At 41.7% G+C, this 19,701-nt stretch overlaps 1 protein-coding gene across 1 annotated transcript in view; it reads right to left on the bottom strand.

Annotated features, from left to right (window-relative positions):
- Positions 1-19,701, bottom strand: part of neb (nebulin) — a 75,490-nt gene that overhangs the window by 24,923 nt on the left and 30,866 nt on the right. The window contains exons 66-107 of the mRNA XM_059342836.1: positions 19,438-19,641; positions 19,096-19,200; positions 18,833-18,940; positions 18,402-18,713; positions 17,667-17,870; positions 17,454-17,558; positions 17,138-17,245; positions 16,677-16,988; positions 16,398-16,502; positions 15,820-15,918; positions 15,587-15,688; positions 15,362-15,469; positions 14,944-15,255; positions 14,735-14,839; positions 14,514-14,618; positions 14,321-14,425; positions 14,120-14,227; positions 13,900-14,010; positions 12,219-12,416; positions 11,350-11,454; positions 11,111-11,215; positions 10,925-11,029; positions 10,717-10,824; positions 10,491-10,604; positions 10,198-10,395; positions 9,771-9,875; positions 9,534-9,638; positions 9,309-9,416; positions 8,481-8,588; positions 8,278-8,385; positions 7,464-7,568; positions 7,268-7,372; positions 7,087-7,185; positions 6,864-6,968; positions 6,463-6,567; positions 6,269-6,373; positions 6,058-6,162; positions 2,226-2,330; positions 1,998-2,102; positions 1,788-1,892; positions 1,243-1,347; positions 148-252 (exon numbers count right to left, since the gene is read on the bottom strand). Of these exons, the coding sequence (XP_059198819.1) occupies positions 148-252; positions 1,243-1,347; positions 1,788-1,892; positions 1,998-2,102; positions 2,226-2,330; positions 6,058-6,162; positions 6,269-6,373; positions 6,463-6,567; positions 6,864-6,968; positions 7,087-7,185; positions 7,268-7,372; positions 7,464-7,568; positions 8,278-8,385; positions 8,481-8,588; positions 9,309-9,416; positions 9,534-9,638; positions 9,771-9,875; positions 10,198-10,395; positions 10,491-10,604; positions 10,717-10,824; positions 10,925-11,029; positions 11,111-11,215; positions 11,350-11,454; positions 12,219-12,416; positions 13,900-14,010; positions 14,120-14,227; positions 14,321-14,425; positions 14,514-14,618; positions 14,735-14,839; positions 14,944-15,255; positions 15,362-15,469; positions 15,587-15,688; positions 15,820-15,918; positions 16,398-16,502; positions 16,677-16,988; positions 17,138-17,245; positions 17,454-17,558; positions 17,667-17,870; positions 18,402-18,713; positions 18,833-18,940; positions 19,096-19,200; positions 19,438-19,641 (5,439 nt within the window). The remainder of the gene's footprint in view (positions 1-147; positions 253-1,242; positions 1,348-1,787; positions 1,893-1,997; positions 2,103-2,225; positions 2,331-6,057; positions 6,163-6,268; positions 6,374-6,462; positions 6,568-6,863; positions 6,969-7,086; positions 7,186-7,267; positions 7,373-7,463; positions 7,569-8,277; positions 8,386-8,480; positions 8,589-9,308; positions 9,417-9,533; positions 9,639-9,770; positions 9,876-10,197; positions 10,396-10,490; positions 10,605-10,716; positions 10,825-10,924; positions 11,030-11,110; positions 11,216-11,349; positions 11,455-12,218; positions 12,417-13,899; positions 14,011-14,119; positions 14,228-14,320; positions 14,426-14,513; positions 14,619-14,734; positions 14,840-14,943; positions 15,256-15,361; positions 15,470-15,586; positions 15,689-15,819; positions 15,919-16,397; positions 16,503-16,676; positions 16,989-17,137; positions 17,246-17,453; positions 17,559-17,666; positions 17,871-18,401; positions 18,714-18,832; positions 18,941-19,095; positions 19,201-19,437; positions 19,642-19,701) is intronic.

The raw sequence follows: 19,701 nt of genomic DNA, 5'->3' as shown, positions 1-19,701 counted from the left end.
TGTGTGGGGAAGGAGTTTCTGCAGGATGAGATTTTGATGGGATGAGACCTTGTCCAGAAACAGCAGGGATGAACCTGGGTTCATTTTTTTGCCTGTTTGTGAACAGGGATCATGGTAACCATCAATCACCACTCTGTGGCTGTTTACCTTACTGGTCATAGTGGACGAGTAAAGGGCTGTGAGGATGTCAGGGCGGTGTAGCTCATTGCAACCACTCTTTAGAAGATCCTTTGCTTTGGATTTATACCTTGCCTGGACGCGACGACATACACACACACACAGCATGCCATAGTTGAGGACACTTGAAAAACAGCAGTAACACTGGGAGGACTGGAGAAGTACTCCGGAGTGTGACAGAGGAGCTGTTTGTCCTCATCTGTGCCTTCAAAGTGACAGAAAATATTCCACTAGTGCTAAACTTCATTATGACTTGTTTTTATATATTCTCAATCTCTAAATCAAGATTCAATCCTAATACATTAGTGATTAAACTGCCTCTTAGATGGCACAGATGAAGGAGAGTCCTGCTCACTCAAGATAGCTGTGCAGCTACTGTTTGAGTGGCACAGTTTACAACGACCTAAAAGAAAGAGAGAGAACGAACAGACGGACAGGGAGAGAAGTTTATCGTGTGGAAAGAGCTATCATGCGGCGAAGACCTCGGGCAGGTCTGTCGATGACCTCATGCACCAGTTTCAGAGGTCTGGAAGGTCGGTAGCAGCGAGGAGGCAGGCAGGCCGGTCGTGAGAGTACGACCAGGGCGTTTACCTGGCTCATCTTATTGTTCTCCCTGGCCAGCTGGTATCTAGGATCATCTGTAGTAATGGTGAACTTATCCTTGGTTTTCATATAAGTAGCTTTGTAGGCCCTCTGCTCAGAATATCAAAAGGTGGTTAAAGAAAAGACAAACATCCAGGAAACAATGTGCACTGTGGTGTGGTGAGACTTTTCCAGGGGGCAAGAGATGGTTAAACAAGTTGATATGAAGAACACATATTATTTTATACACTTACATTATGGTTACTCATTAAAAAAGCAGTTCATAAACATCATCAGATATTATTTTACATTTTGTACTGTACTGTTTTACCTTCAAGCTGAGAGTCCAAAAGAGATGCACAGACAAATAAATGTGATTAACATAAATATAAGTAACAATTTTATAACACTGGTATCAACTGTATATAATAATGTTTTCGCTACAAAAATAAATGAATTGGGTTAAAGAATGAAGGGACTCACATCGTTGATGAGGGTAGAGGCGTATTTGGCAGCCTGGAAGAACGGAGTGTCGCAGGTATACTTGAAGTTGGCTCTGTTCTTCTCAAAGGAGGCTTTGTACAGTCTCTGTTACCAAGAAATAAACAAACAGAAAAATATTACTTTCACATACTTGCTGTATAGCATACTTTATAAATAAGTATCCTCTGTATATTCTCTATATTATATGTCTGTTTTTATACTACATTCACTGATGTTCATATTACTACATACAACAACCTACAAATATTCTACATTTTTTCTCTAATGTGCAATATCTGTGGAATACAAAAATACTCAAACAAACAACAAGGAAAATGCCATGTATGTATATTATGTCTTATTTTTATTTTTATTCCATTTTTTAAAAATCTGTGTGATAAATAAAGTCTTTTTTATCTTATCTTAAAGCACAATAAAAAGCATACTTGTAATAGTAGTTCATGGTATTTTCAAAAGAATTAAGTCAACAAACAAGCATTTTTAAAAATGTTATCATTACAAATAAATTATCAACGATGCTTCACCTCACTGTACAGCGTCTTGTTCTTCTCGGCCGTCACCAGCTCAGGTGTGTCCCACACAAAGCAGCCGATGCCCTTCAGCCAATCCAGGTCCTCCTTGTATTTGACCTAAAGAGGGACATAAAAAAGAGGGATTTCATTCAAATATCAAATAGTATTTCAGTGATTCTGTATGGTTTTCTATCCAGTGTTGGTGAATGTTTTGGTACTCACGCTGCTGACGTTGTCGTTGGCAATTTTACTAAAGAAGAACTCAGGACGGTCAGGGATGGACTTCCATGTACCCAGAGAGTTAATGTACTTCTCCCTGTATTTAACCTGGGGCAGAGACATGGATGAAGTAACAGTTAGAGAGCTGAAAGTGCTCAAATCAAGTTCTTTTTGTCAAGTGTGCAAATACATAAAAAAAAGAAAATAAATCTGTTCATTTCGATTGCTGACCTCGCTGATGTCATCGGTGACTCTGCGGTGGTAGGTGATGTCCAGAGCATCCTTGACTGTGTGGTAGTGGCCCTTGGAAAGCTCAAAGGTCTCTTTGTAACGGAGCTGAAGACATGAGGAACAAAATACATAAATCAGATTTTAATCATACATAAATGCACACACATGCATGAGAAAATAATACAGAAATAAATACGTTTGGGGAATTAAATAGAGGGGGGGATACGAATAAATACATTTTAAAAATAATTAATTAATCAATTAATTTCAAATAAATTAAAAAGTACTTGAAAAAATAATTACAAAAAATACAGTAATACAAAATTAAAACAAATATCAATTCATGCAACATTTTGTTTGGGACGTCAATCAATAAATGCCAATGTTTATTTGTAGATGTTGTAATGTATTTATTGAATCATCCATCCATCCATCCATTTTCTTCCGCTTATCCGAGGCCGGGTCGCGGGGGCAGCAGGCTAAGCAGGGCATTCCAGACGTCCCTCTCCCCAGCCACAACTTCCAGCTCCTCCTGGGGGACCCCGAGGCGTTCCCAGGCCAGGAGAGAGATATAATCCCTCCACCGTGTTCTGGGTCTTCCCCGGGGCCTCCTACCAGTTGGACGTGCCCGGAACACCTCTAACGGGAGGCGCCCGGGAGGCATCCTTACCAGATGCCCAAACCACCTCAGCTGACTCCTTTCGACGCGAAGGAGCAGCGACTCTACTCCGAGCTCCCTCCGGATGTCTGAGCTCCTCACCCTATCTCTAAGGCTGAGCCCAGCCACCCTACGGAGGAAGCTCATTTCAGCCGCTTGTATCCGCGATCTTGCTCTTTCGGTCACTACCCAAAGTTCGTGACCATAGGTGAGGGTTGGAACGTAGATGGACCGGTAAATCGAGAGCTTTGCCTTCCGGCTCAGCTCCTTCTTCACCACGACGGTCCGGTACAACGCCCGCATCACTGCTGACGCTGCACCAAACCGCCTGTCCATCTCACGCTCCGTTCTACCCTCACTCATGAACAAGACCCCGAGATACTTGAACTCCTTCGCTTGAGGCAGTACCTCTCTCCCCACCCAGAGGGGGCAATCCACCGTTTTCCGGCAGAGAACCATGGCCTCAGACTTGGAGGTGCTAACTCTCATCCCAACCGCTTCGCACTCGGCTGCAAACCGCCCCAACGAGTGCTGGAGGTCCCGGCTTGATGAAGCCAAAAGAACCACATCATCTGCAAAAAGCAGAGATGCAATTCTTAGGTCACCAAACCGAATCCCTTCCTCCCCCCGGCTGCGCCTTGAGATCCTGTCCATGAAAACCACAAACAGAATCGGGGACAAGGGGCAACCCTGGCGGAGGCCAACACCCACTGGGAACGTGTTTGACGTTGTGCCGAGTATGCGGACACAGCTCTCACTTTGGTTATATAGGGACCGGATAGCTCGTAGCAACGAGCCCGGTGCCCCATATTCCCGCAGCACCCCCCACAAGACTCCCCGAGGGACACGGTCGTAGGCCTTCTCCAAGTCCACAAAACACATGTAGACTGGATGGGCAAACTCCCATGCCCCCTCCAGAAGTCTCGCAAGGGTAAAGAGCTGGTCCGTTGTTCCACGGCCAGGACGGAAGCCGCATTGTTCCTCCTGAATCCGAGGTTCGACAATCGGCCGGAGCCTCCTTTCCAGCACCCTGGAGTAGACTTTTCCGGGGAGGCTGAGGAGTGTGATTCCACGGTAATTGGAACACACCCTCCGGTCCCCCTTTTTAAAAATGGGAACCACCACCCCAGTCTGCCACTCCACTGGCACTGTCCCAGACCTCCACGCGACACTGAAGAGGCGTGTCAACCATGACAGCCCAACAGTGTCCAGAGCCTTCAGTATCTCAGGGCGAATCTCATCCAACCCTGGCGCCTTGCCGCCGGGTAGCTTTTTGACTACCTCCGCGACCTCTTCCAGGGTTACTGGTGAGTCTTCCCCTGAGTCTTCAGACTCTGCCTCCTCTACAGAGGACGTGTTGGCTGGATTAAGGAGTTCCTCAAAGTGTTCTTTCCACCGTCCGACGACATCCACAGGTCGGGTCAGCAGGTCTCCGCCCCCGCTGAACACAGCTTGGGCCAAGCCCTGCTTTCCCTTTCTGAGACGCCCGACGGTTTTCCAGAACCTCTTTGAGGCCGACCGAAAGTCCTCCTCCATGGCCTCCCCGAATTCCTCCCATACCCGAGTTTTTGCTTCAGCGACTGCCGCAGCTGCAGCCCTTCTGGCCGAACGGTACCTGTCTGCTGATTCCAGAGACCCCTCGGCCAGCCAAGACCGAAAGGCCTCCTTCTTCAGCTTGACGGCCTCCCAGCGGGTTCTTGGGTTGCCGCCACGACAAGCACCGACGGCCTTCAGACCACAGCTCCTACCAGCCGCATCAACAATTGAGGCTTTGAACATGGCCCATTCGGACTCCATGTCCCCAACCTCACCCGGGATGTTGGAGAAATTCTTCCAGAGGTGTGAGTTGAAGACCCTGCGGACAGGGGCCTCCGCTAGACGTTCCCAGTTCACCCTCACTACACGTTTGGGTTTGCCAGGTCTGTCCAGCATCCTCCCCCGCCACCTGATCCAACTCACCACCAGGTGGTGATCAGTTGACAGCTCTGCACCTCTCTTCACCCGAGTGTCCAGAACATGCGGCCGCAGATCTGACGATACGATAATGAAATCGATCATCGATCTTTGGCCTAGAGTGCTCTGGTACCAGGTACACTTATGAGCAACTCTATGTTCAAACATGGTGTTTGTTATGGACAATCCATGACTAGCACAGAAGTCCAATAACAAAACACCACTCGGGTTCAGATCGGGCAGGCCGTTCCTCCCAATCACCCCCCTCCAGGTACCGTCATCATTGCCCACGTGAGCGTTGAAGTCTCCCAGAAGAACTACAGAGTCTCCAGGCGGTACCCCTTCCAGGACACCACCCAGAGACTCCAAGAAGGCCGGGTACTCCGAACTGCTGTTCGGTGCATAGGCACAAACAACAGTCAGAGACCTTCTCCTCGCGACTTGCAGCCGCAAGGAGACAACCCTCTCGTTCCTCGGGGAGAACTCCAACACAGCGGCGCTCAGCCGGGGGCTTGTGAGTATCCCCACACCCGCCCGGCGCCTCTCACCCTGGGCAACTCCGGAAAAGGAGAGAGTCCAGCCTCTCTCCAGGAGTTTGGTTCCAGAGCCCACGCTATGTGTGGAGGTGAGCCCAACTATTTCTAGCTGGTAACGATCCACCTCCCGCACAAACTCGGGCTCCTTCCCCGCCAGCGAGGTGACGTTCCACGTCCCCAGAGCTAGCCGCTGGAGCCGGGGGTCAGCACGCCCAGGTACCCGCCTTCGCCTGCTGCCCGACTCCCACTGCACCCGACCCCTATGCCCTACTCTGCGGGGGGTGGGCCCACAGGTCGGCGGATCCACGTCGCTTCTTCGGGCTGAGCCCGGCCGGGCCCCGTGGACAAAAGCCCGGCCACCAGACGCTCGCCTGCGTGCTCCCCTCCCGGGTCTGGCTCCAGGAGGGGGCCCCGGTTTACCCGTGCCGGGCGAGGTACACTGTTCTATCGTGATCCGCTTCATAGAGGTCTTTTGAATCATGTATGTATTTAATCATTGATTTATTAATTTATTTTTGGCTTCTTCACATTCAAACATACTGTAGATTTGATGCAAAGGTTGAGCTGAAGAACTAGATGGCAAACTACCAAGAAATTAAAAATGAAAAGTTTTTCCCTGGTTCATGGCACTGATATGAATATTACTGATTGTTATGAAGGTGACTGGGCCATTGAGCATACTCACATCGCTGGACTGAAGGTAGGACTTCTTAGCTCGGATCAGGAGAGGTGTATCAGCGATGGCGGTGTATCTGTGCTTCATCTTCTCATACTGGTCTCTGTATTTGTTCTAAAGGGAAGAAATAATTCACATCAGAAGACAGTTAGGGGATTCTTTTCACATAATTTCTGCTGATAAACAGCAAGGAAACAGCATTAAGACGTGGAAGACTTACATCACTGCAGACCACTTTCATTTTTCTGGCGTGGCCCATGGTTGGAGTCTCAATTTCTTGAGTGAAATGAGCTCTCTCCTTAGCAGCCAGATCGGTGTACTGGAACTGTAGAGAAACACATAAAATATTAATGAGATTATCAGTAAAATAAAATGAATCTGTTATTCAATGGGTGATGGTGTGTCTGAACTTACTTTGTTAGTTAGTGTCTGGGCCCACTTGGCTCTCTTAATGTCCACAGAGTCCAAGGTGCTGGTGACCTTGGCCATTTCCTCTTTGCTCTGGGATTTGTAGATAAGCTGAAAATAGAAGAGCAGAAAGAGTCAAGATGGATCAGATCTGTTGCAATATTTGTTAGTTTTCATATTGTCACTCAGAAGAACCTCAAACCGGAGGTTGGAATCAAAAAAAGCAGATTGAAAATGGTGGCTGTATGATTCCTAGAGCCTGCCACACATATTTGTAAAAATTAAAAAATGTTCATATACTATAGAAGTGTTTTTTCCTATTTTCCTTTACAATAACCTCAGGATACACTGCATGCTGTTTGAAATCTACTTAACTGGGACCTGACAATGTATAAAAAACAACTCACATTGCTCATGTGGGTCTTAAGTTCAGTCACACGTGTATACTCGGGAGTGTCCAGGACCACGGAGAAGTTGGCAAGATTCTTCTTAGCATCCACTGGATACTCCACCTATAAAAGACAAGAAAATGGACCACATTGATTGTGATGCCACTGGAGGAAGTTGAATATGACTGAAAATGAACAATACTAATATAAAGGGATATTCCATCCAGATAAAAACACGTACCCTTTGCTTGGTGATGTTGCGGACGTGGACCATTTCTGGGGTGTCGTACAAGAAGCAGCCATAGCCTCTCAGCCAGGACAGATCCTCTTTGTATTTCAGCTTAAAAATACAAAATAATTTCAGCAAACATTTCTCAACTAAAGTTAATTTAGTGAAAATATGTGTCATGTTTTCTCCATACCTCGCTGGTGATCTGGTTGACATGGTAGCAGTGCAACAGCTGGGGTGTGATGGGCAGATTGATCAGCTGGCCTCTGCTGTTGTAGTATTTCTCTCTGTAGCACAACTGGAATGAACAGGGAACAAAAACTTAGCATAAATACTACAAATATTTAACATTAAACCATGTGAATGACATAAATTGTGTGGTTACATACGTCACTGAGGTGCTCCTGGTTCATCTTGACTTGTTTGATATCGGGGGTGTCGTAGGTTGTGTGGATCTTGTCCTTTTGCTTGTGGTACTCCTCCCGATACAGACGCTAAAGAAGGAAAGATGACAACATATCAGATGCTTTTAATCCAGTAAAAGTCACCGAAAATTAGATTTTTTTTATAAGAATGATATTTTATAAAAACAGGGCTGTTTGAGCAGAGAATCTACTGTTCTGTTACTGAACTCTGCTAATTCCTGTTTGATATAATTTGCAGTTTGTTCTAAGACTGTTTGTTTCTTTTACTCTGAGCATTTTGTATGTAATTTGTTTTAAGTTTTTTTCTCTGTTTTTTTAAGTTTGTTGTTTCAGAAATGAATTACCTGAGTATTTTCATTTTACGTAACTTTATATTTCTTATTCCACTACATTTAGCTGCCAGATTTAGTTACATTTTTTAAATTAAACCTCAAAACAGTATATTAAGTAATTAAAATGAGCTGTACCTTAAGGAAAATCAAAATGCTGCTTACATAAATGCATCAATAATAAAAATACATTAACTAATTTGGAATATATAAAACAATCTGAGTGCGTTCATTCTGCATAACGATTACTTTTCCTTTTAATACCTTAAGTACATTTTGGTGCTGATACTTTTGTACTTTTACTTGAGTAAGTTTTGAATGCAGGACTATTACTTGTAGTGGAGTAATTTCACAGTGTGGTATTGGTACTTTTTCTTAAGTAAGATATCTGAATACTTTTTCCACCACTGCTGATAAAAATCTACACTAAATGTCTGGTGTAATCTTACATTGTTGGTGATCTGGTTAGCCTTCCTTGCGTTGACGAAGTTGACACCCTGAGGATGGAGAGTGTAGGACTTTGCTTTCGTCATCTCATAGGCTTCCTTGTACTTGACCTACCGACAAAAAAGAAAAAGTTTATCATTCAGAAACACTAAAAAGGTTTAAAAAGAACAGAATGATTGGATGATTAAAAAATGACTGGACTTACATCGCTGGTGACAACGCTGTTCATCTTAGCCTGCTTGATGAGTGGGGTGTCGTGGGGCAGGGAGTAACCTGTGGGCATGCTGGCCTTGTTGGCCTCTTTGTACCAGTTCTGAAAGAAGGACAAGACAACAGTGTGAGACGAAATGCATTTCAGATTAAAAAACATTCAGTATACTAATAGATGCACAGAAACTGACTGACTTAATATATAGTATAGGTCAAATCTCTGAGGTTAAACTCTTAAAATTAAACAGAATTATGCAGAAATGCAGCATCTTCTTTAATTTTTGCAAAAACATATTTTAGGAACACAGCTTATTATGGACTTATAGGGTCTGGAGTTGAACATCAACATTTTTGAGGAAAAAAAAACACACTCTTTACACAATAATTAATCAATAAGTATAATTTTGTATGGATAATTAAAAAGCCAGAAATGTTCCTTGTGAGTCACAAGGGTTAATCATTAACTTAATATTTAATTTTAAGAAGAGTTGAGCTCCCTATTTTCTTCCAACAGGTGTACCTCTTCTGCCATTTCTCAATGTAAAATGTATGCACTATACTGTAAGGTCCACACAAATTCCTAATACGAAATGAGTGTTGCAAAAATTAAAGTTATGGATCACCAAACCTGTGTCAGTGATAATCATTATTTATGTGTCTGAAACCTAAAATAACTGCTCACTAAAACGTGAACAACAGAGTGAATCTAGTGTGGGTTGCTCCTTCTATTTAGAATTTGAAGAAATATTCTTTCAGTATAAACTGAACATACTATACTTGATGGTAATTTCTAAAGAAGTATGATGTAGTAGTATTATCTTACATCACTCTGGACGTAGTTAGCCATGCGTGCTCTTTCTGTATCCACGGTAACAGCAGGAGCGGTGTTGGTTCCCTTGATGTTGGCATTGTAATCATAGCGGTAGTGCAGCTGGAAAAACAGAAGAAAAAGATAGGATTAGATGTATGGTCATGATTTTTTTGTTACGTATTGAAACTTAGACAATAATGAATCATGATTGGTGAGAACATTTAAAGATTCACTTACGTCGCTCAGGTTCTGAGAGTTCTGCTTGGCTTGCTCGTAAACTGGAGTGTCAGTCACCACTGAATACTCCTTGAACGCCTCAACACCCTTGGCTCTGTACTTGTTCTGGAATAACACAACACAAGGAAAGGGCAATCAAATCTCTTATTAAACAATATGAGTCTATAAAAGATTTATTAGAGGGTAAAGGAAGGTAATAAAAGTGCTTGAATGAGAATGAATAAACTGAGTGCTAACCTCACTCTGGAGATTGCCAGCATGCTTCACACGGAGGATCTCGGGTGTGTCCCAGGCGTAGCAGCCAATACCCTTCAGCCAGTTCAGGTCATCCTTATAGAAGATCTGGGGAGAGAAAATATCAGTTAAGTGACTTGTGCAGTGTATAATGGGTTTATATTGCAATTGGTTGAAACTTGACCCTGTTTCATACAGTATATGGATACAAAATGTATGGGCATTTTTTGTGAAACATAATCATTAGGTTTACTCCCTACTATTTTCGAATCTTCTGTTCTTATGTCTCCTATTAATCACAGCCCTTAATATGTTTTCATTTAATTTTCAATGTATTTATAAATATAGAAAATACAAAGGCAAAGACATTTTTTACCCCCAACTAGTCACATATAGACACTTGGTCTTCAATCCGAGATTAGGTACTCACGTCACTGAGCTGCTCGTTGACCTTGCGTGCTTGTGTGTACATCTGCATGTCAGGGAGGCAGATCCATTGGTGCAGATACTTGCGGTAGTGGATGCCACTGACGGTGGACTGGGTGTTGCGGGCAGACAGGATCTCCAGCATGTCTGGTGGGATATGGTTCTTGGCCTTGGTCTTCTCATAGTCCTCCTTGTACAGACGCTATAAAGACAGACGACAGATGATTGTTTCCGTTCTTGCATTGTGTATGCAGAAAAAGCAAGACAGTTGGATGCATTTTAACAGTTTTAACTTACATCAAGAACCAGCTTTCCGGCTTTGACGCAGCGGGCAGTGCCGGGATCGTCCTCGAGAGACTTGGGCAGACTGTAGAGGGATTTGAACTTCTCATAATCCTCCTTGTACTTCACCTAAACAACGGGATTAATATTGTCACTTAGATGTGAAGGCGTCAGAATCACACAAGAAGAAAATCCCAGCACAGTTATTGCATAGAATGAAAGTAACAGATGTTAAACTCACGTTGCTGAGAACGACTTTTTGCATTTTGGCGTGTTTCATGGCGTGCGAGTCATGTGGAATCTGGTAGCTCTTGGCTTTGATTTTGTCCCAGGCAGCGCTGTAGTTTTTCTGTTAACAGAGGAGCCAAAACATTATCAACATGTTTTGCATGTCTGATATTTTTGATTGTGCCGCCCAGTGAAAAAGAGATTTGTTTGTTTTCACTTACATTGCTGAAGAAGTGCTTGAAGTTGTGGCATCTGGCGTAGTCGTAGGTGTCCAGCACAGTGGTATACAGATGTTTCTCCTTGTGATAAGCCTCCCTGTAGTTGAGCTGTCAATGATAACAGTTTTATTAATGCACTAAATCAGGCAACTCAAACCTTGTATGTTTTGTAAGGTTCAGCTCACTCACATCACTGGCCCAGGTGTGACCCAGGACAGCAGTCACATAAGCAGGGGTGTCTGTCACGATGGAGTAGTTGTTGAATTCTTTCTTGGCATCCCCTCTGTATTTAAGCTATAAGGAAAGATAGTACATGGGTATTGGGTAAGTTATCAAAGCTCCAATAAGTTTATTCAATCATATGAACCATGCATTATTATTAATAACATTTCTGATGGCTTTCTGTGATATTTCATACTGTTACTCACTTCACTCTGCAGCTCGTAGGACTTCTTGGCACGAAGGATCTCTGGTGTGTCCCAGGCGTAGCAGCCCATACCCTTCATCCAGTTCAGGTCATCCTTGTAGAACACCTTTTATATGAGGACAGCAAAATCACAAAGTTATATTGCACCCCCAGTCAGCCACGTTTGCCACCAGACTGGCTTTTATGTAAAGTTTTGCATCTTTTATTAATTGTATTCTACTCTATACTCTATGTAGTCGTCCTTTTACCTTTTAATTACGTTCTTATTACTTAATCACTGCTCCTTGGTATCTGATATAGTCTTTTAATTGATCCTATGCTGCCTTTTATTTTGTTTTCATGTAATAATTTTTTTCTTATGCCTTATCTCTTCTCTGTTGGCCTTTTGGCATCGTTCTCCTCTGATTAACTGCTCTCTGTCACACCACTTTGTGAGCTGTTGTTTGTTGTTATTAACATTATTATTATTTTCCTCATATACTTCCGCTCACACCAGCCACACTCCTGCACAGCCACCTTTTTCCTGCCTTTGCCAAATCTTCATTCCCATAATTATCCCCTTGTCTTTTCTAACAAACATAACTCTGTTCTGTGTCCTGTCTTTGGGTCTCACCATTAGTCGTAACAGAAAAATGTATCATAGTATATACATCATATGAAATGTTTTTTTATCGACAAACAACAACTCCAAGATCTGGGCTGCAAAAACGGCCTTAAATTTCTCTTTGAAATAAGAGACCTTTTATCAAATCTCAATTAATTATGTAAAGATGGTTATAATGAGTACACTGACTATATACAATGTTGTATCAAACATAATATTTCAAAACAGTTGATTGGACTTTGTCTGTCCCCTGAAGAAGGACGTACATCACTGAGAATCTCATTGGTCTTGCGGGCACGAATGGCGTCCTCCTGTTCAGGGTGGCAGGTCCACTGGTGAAGGTAGGTACGGTAGAGAACGTCGCTCAGCATGTCCTGGCACCTCTTAGCAACCTTGTTGGCGATGATGTCAGGTGGGAGATGGGTCTTGGTCTTGGTGAGATTATAGTCCTTCTGGTAGACCCTCTGTGAAGACATGCAAACAGTGGAAAGTTATTGACATTATCACATGTGGACCTAAAACAAATATAAATCTGAATCTCTGGACATAACAACTTAATAAATGCTAAAAAAAAATGCTACATAAAGACGATTTGCAAGCCACATGTCTTGTATCCTTGAGTAAAGTATGTCTCAGACCATTTACCTGAAGACAAAGGATATATTTTGACTGTCATTTGTTATTATCTTACATCCAACATTTTTGAGGTACAAAGATTCCTTGATATGTATAGAATACATAGTGTCCTGTCCTCTCATAGCAGCATGTTTATAATTGAGTCAATCTAAGCAGTGTTATATGGCACTGTATTTCAAACTGGGGTCACGACAGGGTGTCTGGGAGCCATGGAAACTTTGATATGTTGTTTTAATATCTGTCTTTTATAACATTGAATGTTGTGAATAATACCTAACAAAAGATGAATGTTGTCAAAGAAAATATGTTTACTGTTAATATTACTGAATGGATATTAAGACAGAAATGACAAGGAATGGTTATAACAGAGGAAGACTGGGTATTAATTACAAATAACAATTAGGAAAATTTATTAAGAACCTGTATGTTTGATTTTTGACATTTGCCATCATCATGTATGGGAAATGATGTTGTATGGTATAATGTCGCCACCTACTGGACAAAGTAAATAGTCCAAAAAAGTGTAGCAGCAGCATAGCATTTTTCAGTGATCCAAATGACATCCAGCAGTGCACTTCAGCTAAAGCTGCAAATTCTTCTAAATGCTTATGCCTTGGAGCTTATTTTTGGTCTGTAAGTACTTAGTAGCTAGTTTTGAACCATATATGATATTTTAGACTTTTTAGCAACCTGTTGGGCAATTTGTGTTACCATGTGCTTGCATGTGCATGTTCCGTGTTTGGCTAGCTAGATATTAAGTAGCTAGTAACTACATTGGCTGTCATTGGATTTATTTTTGCCTTTTTGAGTTTATGTAAGTAATAGGCTGATACTATGGTTTGAACACTTATTTCTGTTTGATTATATATATATATATATATATATATATTAGCAATTGCTTATATTATATATATATATGATTATAATAATAATAATAATAATAATAATAATACATTTTATTAATAGGAGCCTTTCATATCACTCAAAGTCACTGTACAGGGGCAAGTTGTAAAATTTACAAAAATAAATATCTAATAAATAGCAATAATAATTTAACAACTTAGTGAACAGAATGGGGATGTAATAAGTGACTTTCAGGAACAATATGCTAGTTTAAACAGATGGGTTTTGAGCTCGGTTTTGAACAGTTAAAGAGAGACATGTATGTATCAGTTTTTCTGTTGTTTCAGTTTCACAAGAAAAGTCTGGCTGTTTGTTGGAGGAAAACATATTGTTAGCTATCTGTCTAGCTTCGCCTAGTTACGCACTATAAGGGCAGTATGCATGGACAAATGTTAATTAATATCTTACCAGTCCCTTGTTCTTCTCCTGCTCTCCACAGCGCACAACCTCAGGGAAGTCCACCAGGGTGCCAGCCATGTAGTGACCCTTGGCCTTCTCATGGGAATCCTTGTACTTGACCTAGTAGGATCCACAATAATACAAGTCTCAATTTTTGTTTACATCCTGTTAAAAGAATACACGACTCCATGTGCTATTAGTAATGACCACTACAAAGATAGACACTCACATCACTAGCGATCTCCCTGCCCTTCTTGCCAGAGAGAAGAGGGATGTATTCGTGGTTCAGCTGGTAGCCTGTAGCCTTGGACTCGTCCCAATGTTGTTTGTACAGTTTCTGAAATCACGAAAAGTAGGCACATAGTTTAAGACAATGCTATTACAATCAACAAGTATCATAAATGAATGAAAAAATACAATTTTACATTACCTCGCTGATAATCTTGGACACCTCCCTGCTATGGGCCAGCTGAGGAGTATCTTCTGATCCGATATAAACACCCTTTTCTGCATTAAAGGTCTCTTTGTACTTCAGCTATAGTTGGAAGCAAATAACAAGAGTTTAGATTTTTGTATTTATTATGAAGTTTTTTTAAATTAAGGAGGGTAAATAGTTGACGTACGTCACTGAGGTTGGCAGCATTAATCCTTGCCAAAATAAGCTCAGGGCGATCCACAATCAGGGTGAATTTTCCGAAGCATTCTTTGGCGTTCTTCTTGTAGACCCTCTGTAAGCGAAATGACAGTTTAGTTTTAGAAAAAACAAAATGACACAAAAGGGCAGAATGTGCTCAAAAAGAAAAAAAGCCAAGTTAAAAGTCTGAATGCAATAAAGGAAACGTACATCGTTCAGGATCGCCTGAGCATTCCTGGCCTTGACGTGATCAACGGACTCAGCTGGCATCCAGCCACAGCCACGAATCCATTCCAGATCAGCCTTATATATATTCTGAAGACAGAAAGCAAGATACATGTTAGGAAGTAAAGATTGCTCTGATTATTTATTGTATGGATATGATAAGGAAGACCTCAGTTAGTTTCATTAGCACTCACATCACTATTAATATCATAGACTTTGCGGGCCTGGATGACATCGTTCTGGTCGGGCAGACAAGTCCACTGGTGCAGGCGGGTTCTGTAGAGGTCGTCATTGACTTGTCTCTGGCATTTCTTGGCCAGTTCAAACTGCAGCATGTCCACTGGGAGGTTGAACTTGGTCTTGACCTTGTTGAAGTCCTTCTTGTACAGGACTTCGCTGGCAATCTTGGCTCCGTTCATAGCCAGCATGATTAGAGGGTCCTCCTCGACGCAGCGAGCACCGATGTGGTGGCCGACCTGCTTGCGGTAACTCTCGAGGTACTTATGCTGCAAGACAAACAAATATCTCGATTTTGCTATGCTCGCAGTTAAATAAAGAAACAACTTTTATAAATGTGTTTAATATGAAAGGAACATTGTCAATGCTACTTACCTGACTCTGCACTTTACCCGTTTGGATACACTGCTTGATCGGGACAGCATCTCCTGGCATGAAGTAGCCTGTGGCTTTGACCTTATCCCAGGCTTTGGTGTACAGTTTCTGCAAAAGATGGAAACAGTTATTAAAAAACATGGAACATGGGCTTAAATTGGTACAGGACAATGTATTGCTGAATTGAAATATGTCGCAAAATTCTCCCTTGAGGAGGCATCTTACCGGGTGAACGTTCTTAGCAACCTCTCTGGCTGTGGCAAGAGTTGGAGTGTCCGTCAATGTGTACTTGGTCTTGTCATGGTGCCAAGCCTCACGATATTTGGCCTGAGCAGAGCAATATATCAAAACTCAGTCACCAAATTAAAACAAATCAGATGTCACTGTAATAGGTGATTCAACTGAGAGGATCCAACACGTATCAAAACAACATCTGAACAGCAGAGAGTCATCCTCACCTCGTTGAGGGCCGCAGCAGCATTCTTAGCACAGACCATGTCGACTCTGTCAGTTGGCACGGTGTATTTCTGTTCATCTAACTTGACGCGGTAGCCTCTCTGCAAAATACAAAGAAAGCACAATGAGACAATGTCATATTGTGATATGCTGAGTATTGCAATAACATATATTGTGACATATTCCCTTTTTAACTACAGATAATGTCCCTAAAGTAAAACTTAAAAGATTTTCAGTTTGTTCATCTAATTTCAGTCATGTTTATTGCAGCAAAATTAGATTGGATGGATTGTAAATTACTGGTAAATTTAAAATGAAACAACTCTGACTCATATCATTTATCATTCTATCTAATACAATTTAGTTAAATTAATTAATTAAATTTAATCAAAGCTTCTGTCTATCAATACAATATTCCTAAGCAAAATGAATGATGGCTGTATGGATTCCCCACCCGCCACCCCTAATATATACAAAATAAATACAGGTACTTTTTTGGGGGGGCTAGATATTTTAAAAATGTAAATAAACATCTGTGATTAAGCAATTGAATAAAAAATCAAATTATAGTCAGACTTACATCAGCCAGGACTTTCTGTGCGTGCTTCACTTTCATAACTTCCACAGACTCATGGGGCATCCATCCACATCCACGTAACCATTCCATATCAGCTTTGTACACAGCCTGAGGGGGGAAAAAGGGGGCAGATTTGTTCAACAATAAAAATGTACGTGGATAATGAGAGTTTCTTGGGCTAGGATAGGAGTATACATATCATCAAAAGATCCAGTAAATATTTTGAACAGTGGTGAAGAATCCACTATAATCCACTATCTGCAAGAACTACCATAAACCTACATCGCTCTGCAGGTCATAAGCCTTTCTGGCTTGGACCACATCATTGGAGTCGGGCAGGCAGGTCCACTGGTGCAGATGAGTCCTGTAGTTGAAATCGTTGACTTGGATCTGGCATTTTTTGGCCAGTTCAAGGTTCAGCATGTCAACTGGCAGGTTGAACTTAGTCTTGGACTTGTTGAAGTCCTTCTTATACAGGGCATCGCTGGCAATCTTGGCTGAGTTCATAGCCAGCATGATTAGAGGGTCGTCTTGCACACAGCGAGCACCGATGTGGTGGCCAACCTGCCTACGGTATCCGGTCTTGTATTTGTACTGTGTAGGGGGGAAAAAAAGAAATGTGGCAATTGACAGAATATTGAGTACATTCATGGTTCTTGTACTAAAATAGAAGAAAGGGAATCTTAAATGATGACAAAAAAAGTATAATTTATGAATTTATTGTATCCAGATTTTATACTTACATCACTAACGATATCTCTGGAAGCTCTAGCCTTCAGCACAGCGATAGCATCCTCCTTGATATGGTAGCCCTTGGCCTTCTGGTCATCCCATGTCTTAGTGTACAGTTTCTGCACAGGACAAGAAAATGCAATCAAAAGGACTGAAAGACACAGTGTCAGCAGGTTAAAATCACACAAATCAGGTAGTCAAAAACTAATACATTTCAGCAAATTATATAGCAGTATCTATACCAACTGTATCAATATATTTATGTAAAGTTTTAAAGATTTCAACATAGGCAGAGCTAGAACAGTGCTTGTAAAAATGCAAACTTACATTGCTGATGTTGATAGCATTGGCCTTGGACAGTTCAAAGGCGGGCATGTTGTTAGGCAGGTGAATGCTGAGCTTGTCTTTATCCCAGACTTCCCTATATTTCCTCTGTCAGACACAAAAAGAATTTCAACTTCATACACATATTTGTACAAAGATATTTACGTTAAATTCCCTTGAGAAAGCATGTACCATACAAGATATGTAATTACTCACATCACTGATGTTGTCAGCGTTTTGCTTGGACAAGACAATAGCTGGGAGGTCGACCACACTGGTGAACTTCACTGTGCTTGGGGGCTGGCGGTAGAGCCTCTCATTGATAATAGCCTGGGCATTTCTAGCTTTGACGACATCTACAGATTCATGTGGGGACCAGCCACATCCTCTCAGCCACTCCATATCAGCTTTGTAAACGGCCTGAAAAACAAATACCCGTTTTAACTCCACCGAATTTGCTTTTTATTTTTCTCATTGAAGATTTTGTATCCATCTGACTGCAGGATGTCTCAAAAAAGTGAATGAAGGAAATTACATTAAATTTGTAGAATGCAGATCTAAGGCTAAAAATGTTGGTAATGATATAAATTATCTGTGAAAACTAACAAACATACAGGCTCCAACAAGCTTACGAATGTGTTTGCATGATCAACAAAACATAAAAACTGAAGACAATTTCCATAATAATAATAAAACATTTCGGTGTAATAGTAAGAAAAAGATGAGAGCTACTTCAAATGACAAAATGCAGAAGTGCCTTTAACCTGCATTCTCTTTAATGGCTATTAGGGGGTGGCTCGCTGGTTGTAAAAGCAGTCTGATAGTATTGAAATGTATTAGAAAATGACCCTGTATCCCATTTGATTTATTACCTAAGTAAATATTTTCCTAAAGTCTATGCACCAAATAATTATTTCTTACTTCAGTTTGCTAAACTTAACATTTACTTACATCGCTCTGTAAGTCGTACACCTTTCTGGCCTGAACCACATCACTGGAGTCTGGCAGGCAGGTCCACTGGTGGAGGTGAGTTCTGTAGTTGAAGTCATTCACTTGCTGCTGGCATTTCTTGGCAAGTTCAATTGTCAGCATGTCCACTGGCAGGTTGTACTTGGTCTTGGTCCTGTTGAAGTCCTTCTTGTAGATGTTGTCACTGCCGATCCTGGCTGCATTAGCGGCCAACAAAATCAGTGGGTCGTCGTTCACACTGAGGGCACCAATATGATGGCCACATTGCTTGCGGAAACCTGCCTTATATTTGTACTGGAGTTTTGGGAAACAAACATTTAGTTAGTTTTATAATCATTGGAGTGATTTTTTTTTAAATTGCAAGAAAAAAAAAATTAAGCCTGTGAAGCTGAAAACTATAGAAACAGACTTACATCACTAACGATGTCCCTGGAGGCTTTGGCTGCCAAAACAGAAACTGCGTCTTTGGGAAGGAAGTAGCCTTTGTTAATTGTGTCCATATAGCCTTCACGATATTGTTTCTGGAAAAACAAGAATTAGGTGGTTAGGGTATATGATTGGGTGTCTGACAATATCATTAATTCTTCAAACGTTAGCACAATTAACAGTTACTAATATGATATGATTTAAGATGCATTAATTGGTCATTGTACTTCATGAAGAGACACTGCATTACCAGACTGGTGTTGATTTTGTTCTGCTTGGCCAGCAGAATCTCGGGGGTGTCAGGCATAACGTGGATGTTGACCTTGTCCTTCTCCCAGGCAGAAAGATAAGCTTTCTATAAGCAACAACAGCAGAATAACATGGTTAAGTGAGGTGTGATTTATAATTCATAGAACATTATTTTAAAGAAAACAAACCTTTGTCAGAAACCAGATTTGGATTGTAGAAACATTTCGCTAAAGATCTGTTATTACTATTAATTCTATAAGAAAAAACACACCCCACCCAGCACAAAAAAACCCAGAACAATAAAATACAATGAAATAACATCAAATAAGACTGCCATCTCTACCTTGTCCATGATGTTGGCATTGGCCTGAGCAAGGGCATATGGCATGTCAGTTGTCTTGGCAGTGAATTTGAAGGTACTGGGAGGCTGACGGTACTTTCTTTCACTCAGGATCTCTCCTGCTTTCTTGGCTTTCTCCACATCAACCGAGCCAATTGGCACCCAACCGCATCCCTTAACCCATTCCATGTCAGCCTTGTAAACAGCCTGCAAGTCACAGCAGGAGGAAAAAGGAGAGTCACATTGAGAAAACAAAAATTACAGTCT

The sequence above is a fragment of the Centropristis striata genome, chromosome 10, assembly GCF_030273125.1.
Source record: "Centropristis striata isolate RG_2023a ecotype Rhode Island chromosome 10, C.striata_1.0, whole genome shotgun sequence".
NCBI lineage: Eukaryota > Metazoa > Chordata > Actinopteri > Perciformes > Serranidae > Centropristis > Centropristis striata.
The sequence above is the reverse complement of the archived record's forward strand: the minus strand, read 5'-3'. Positions and strand labels throughout refer to the sequence as shown.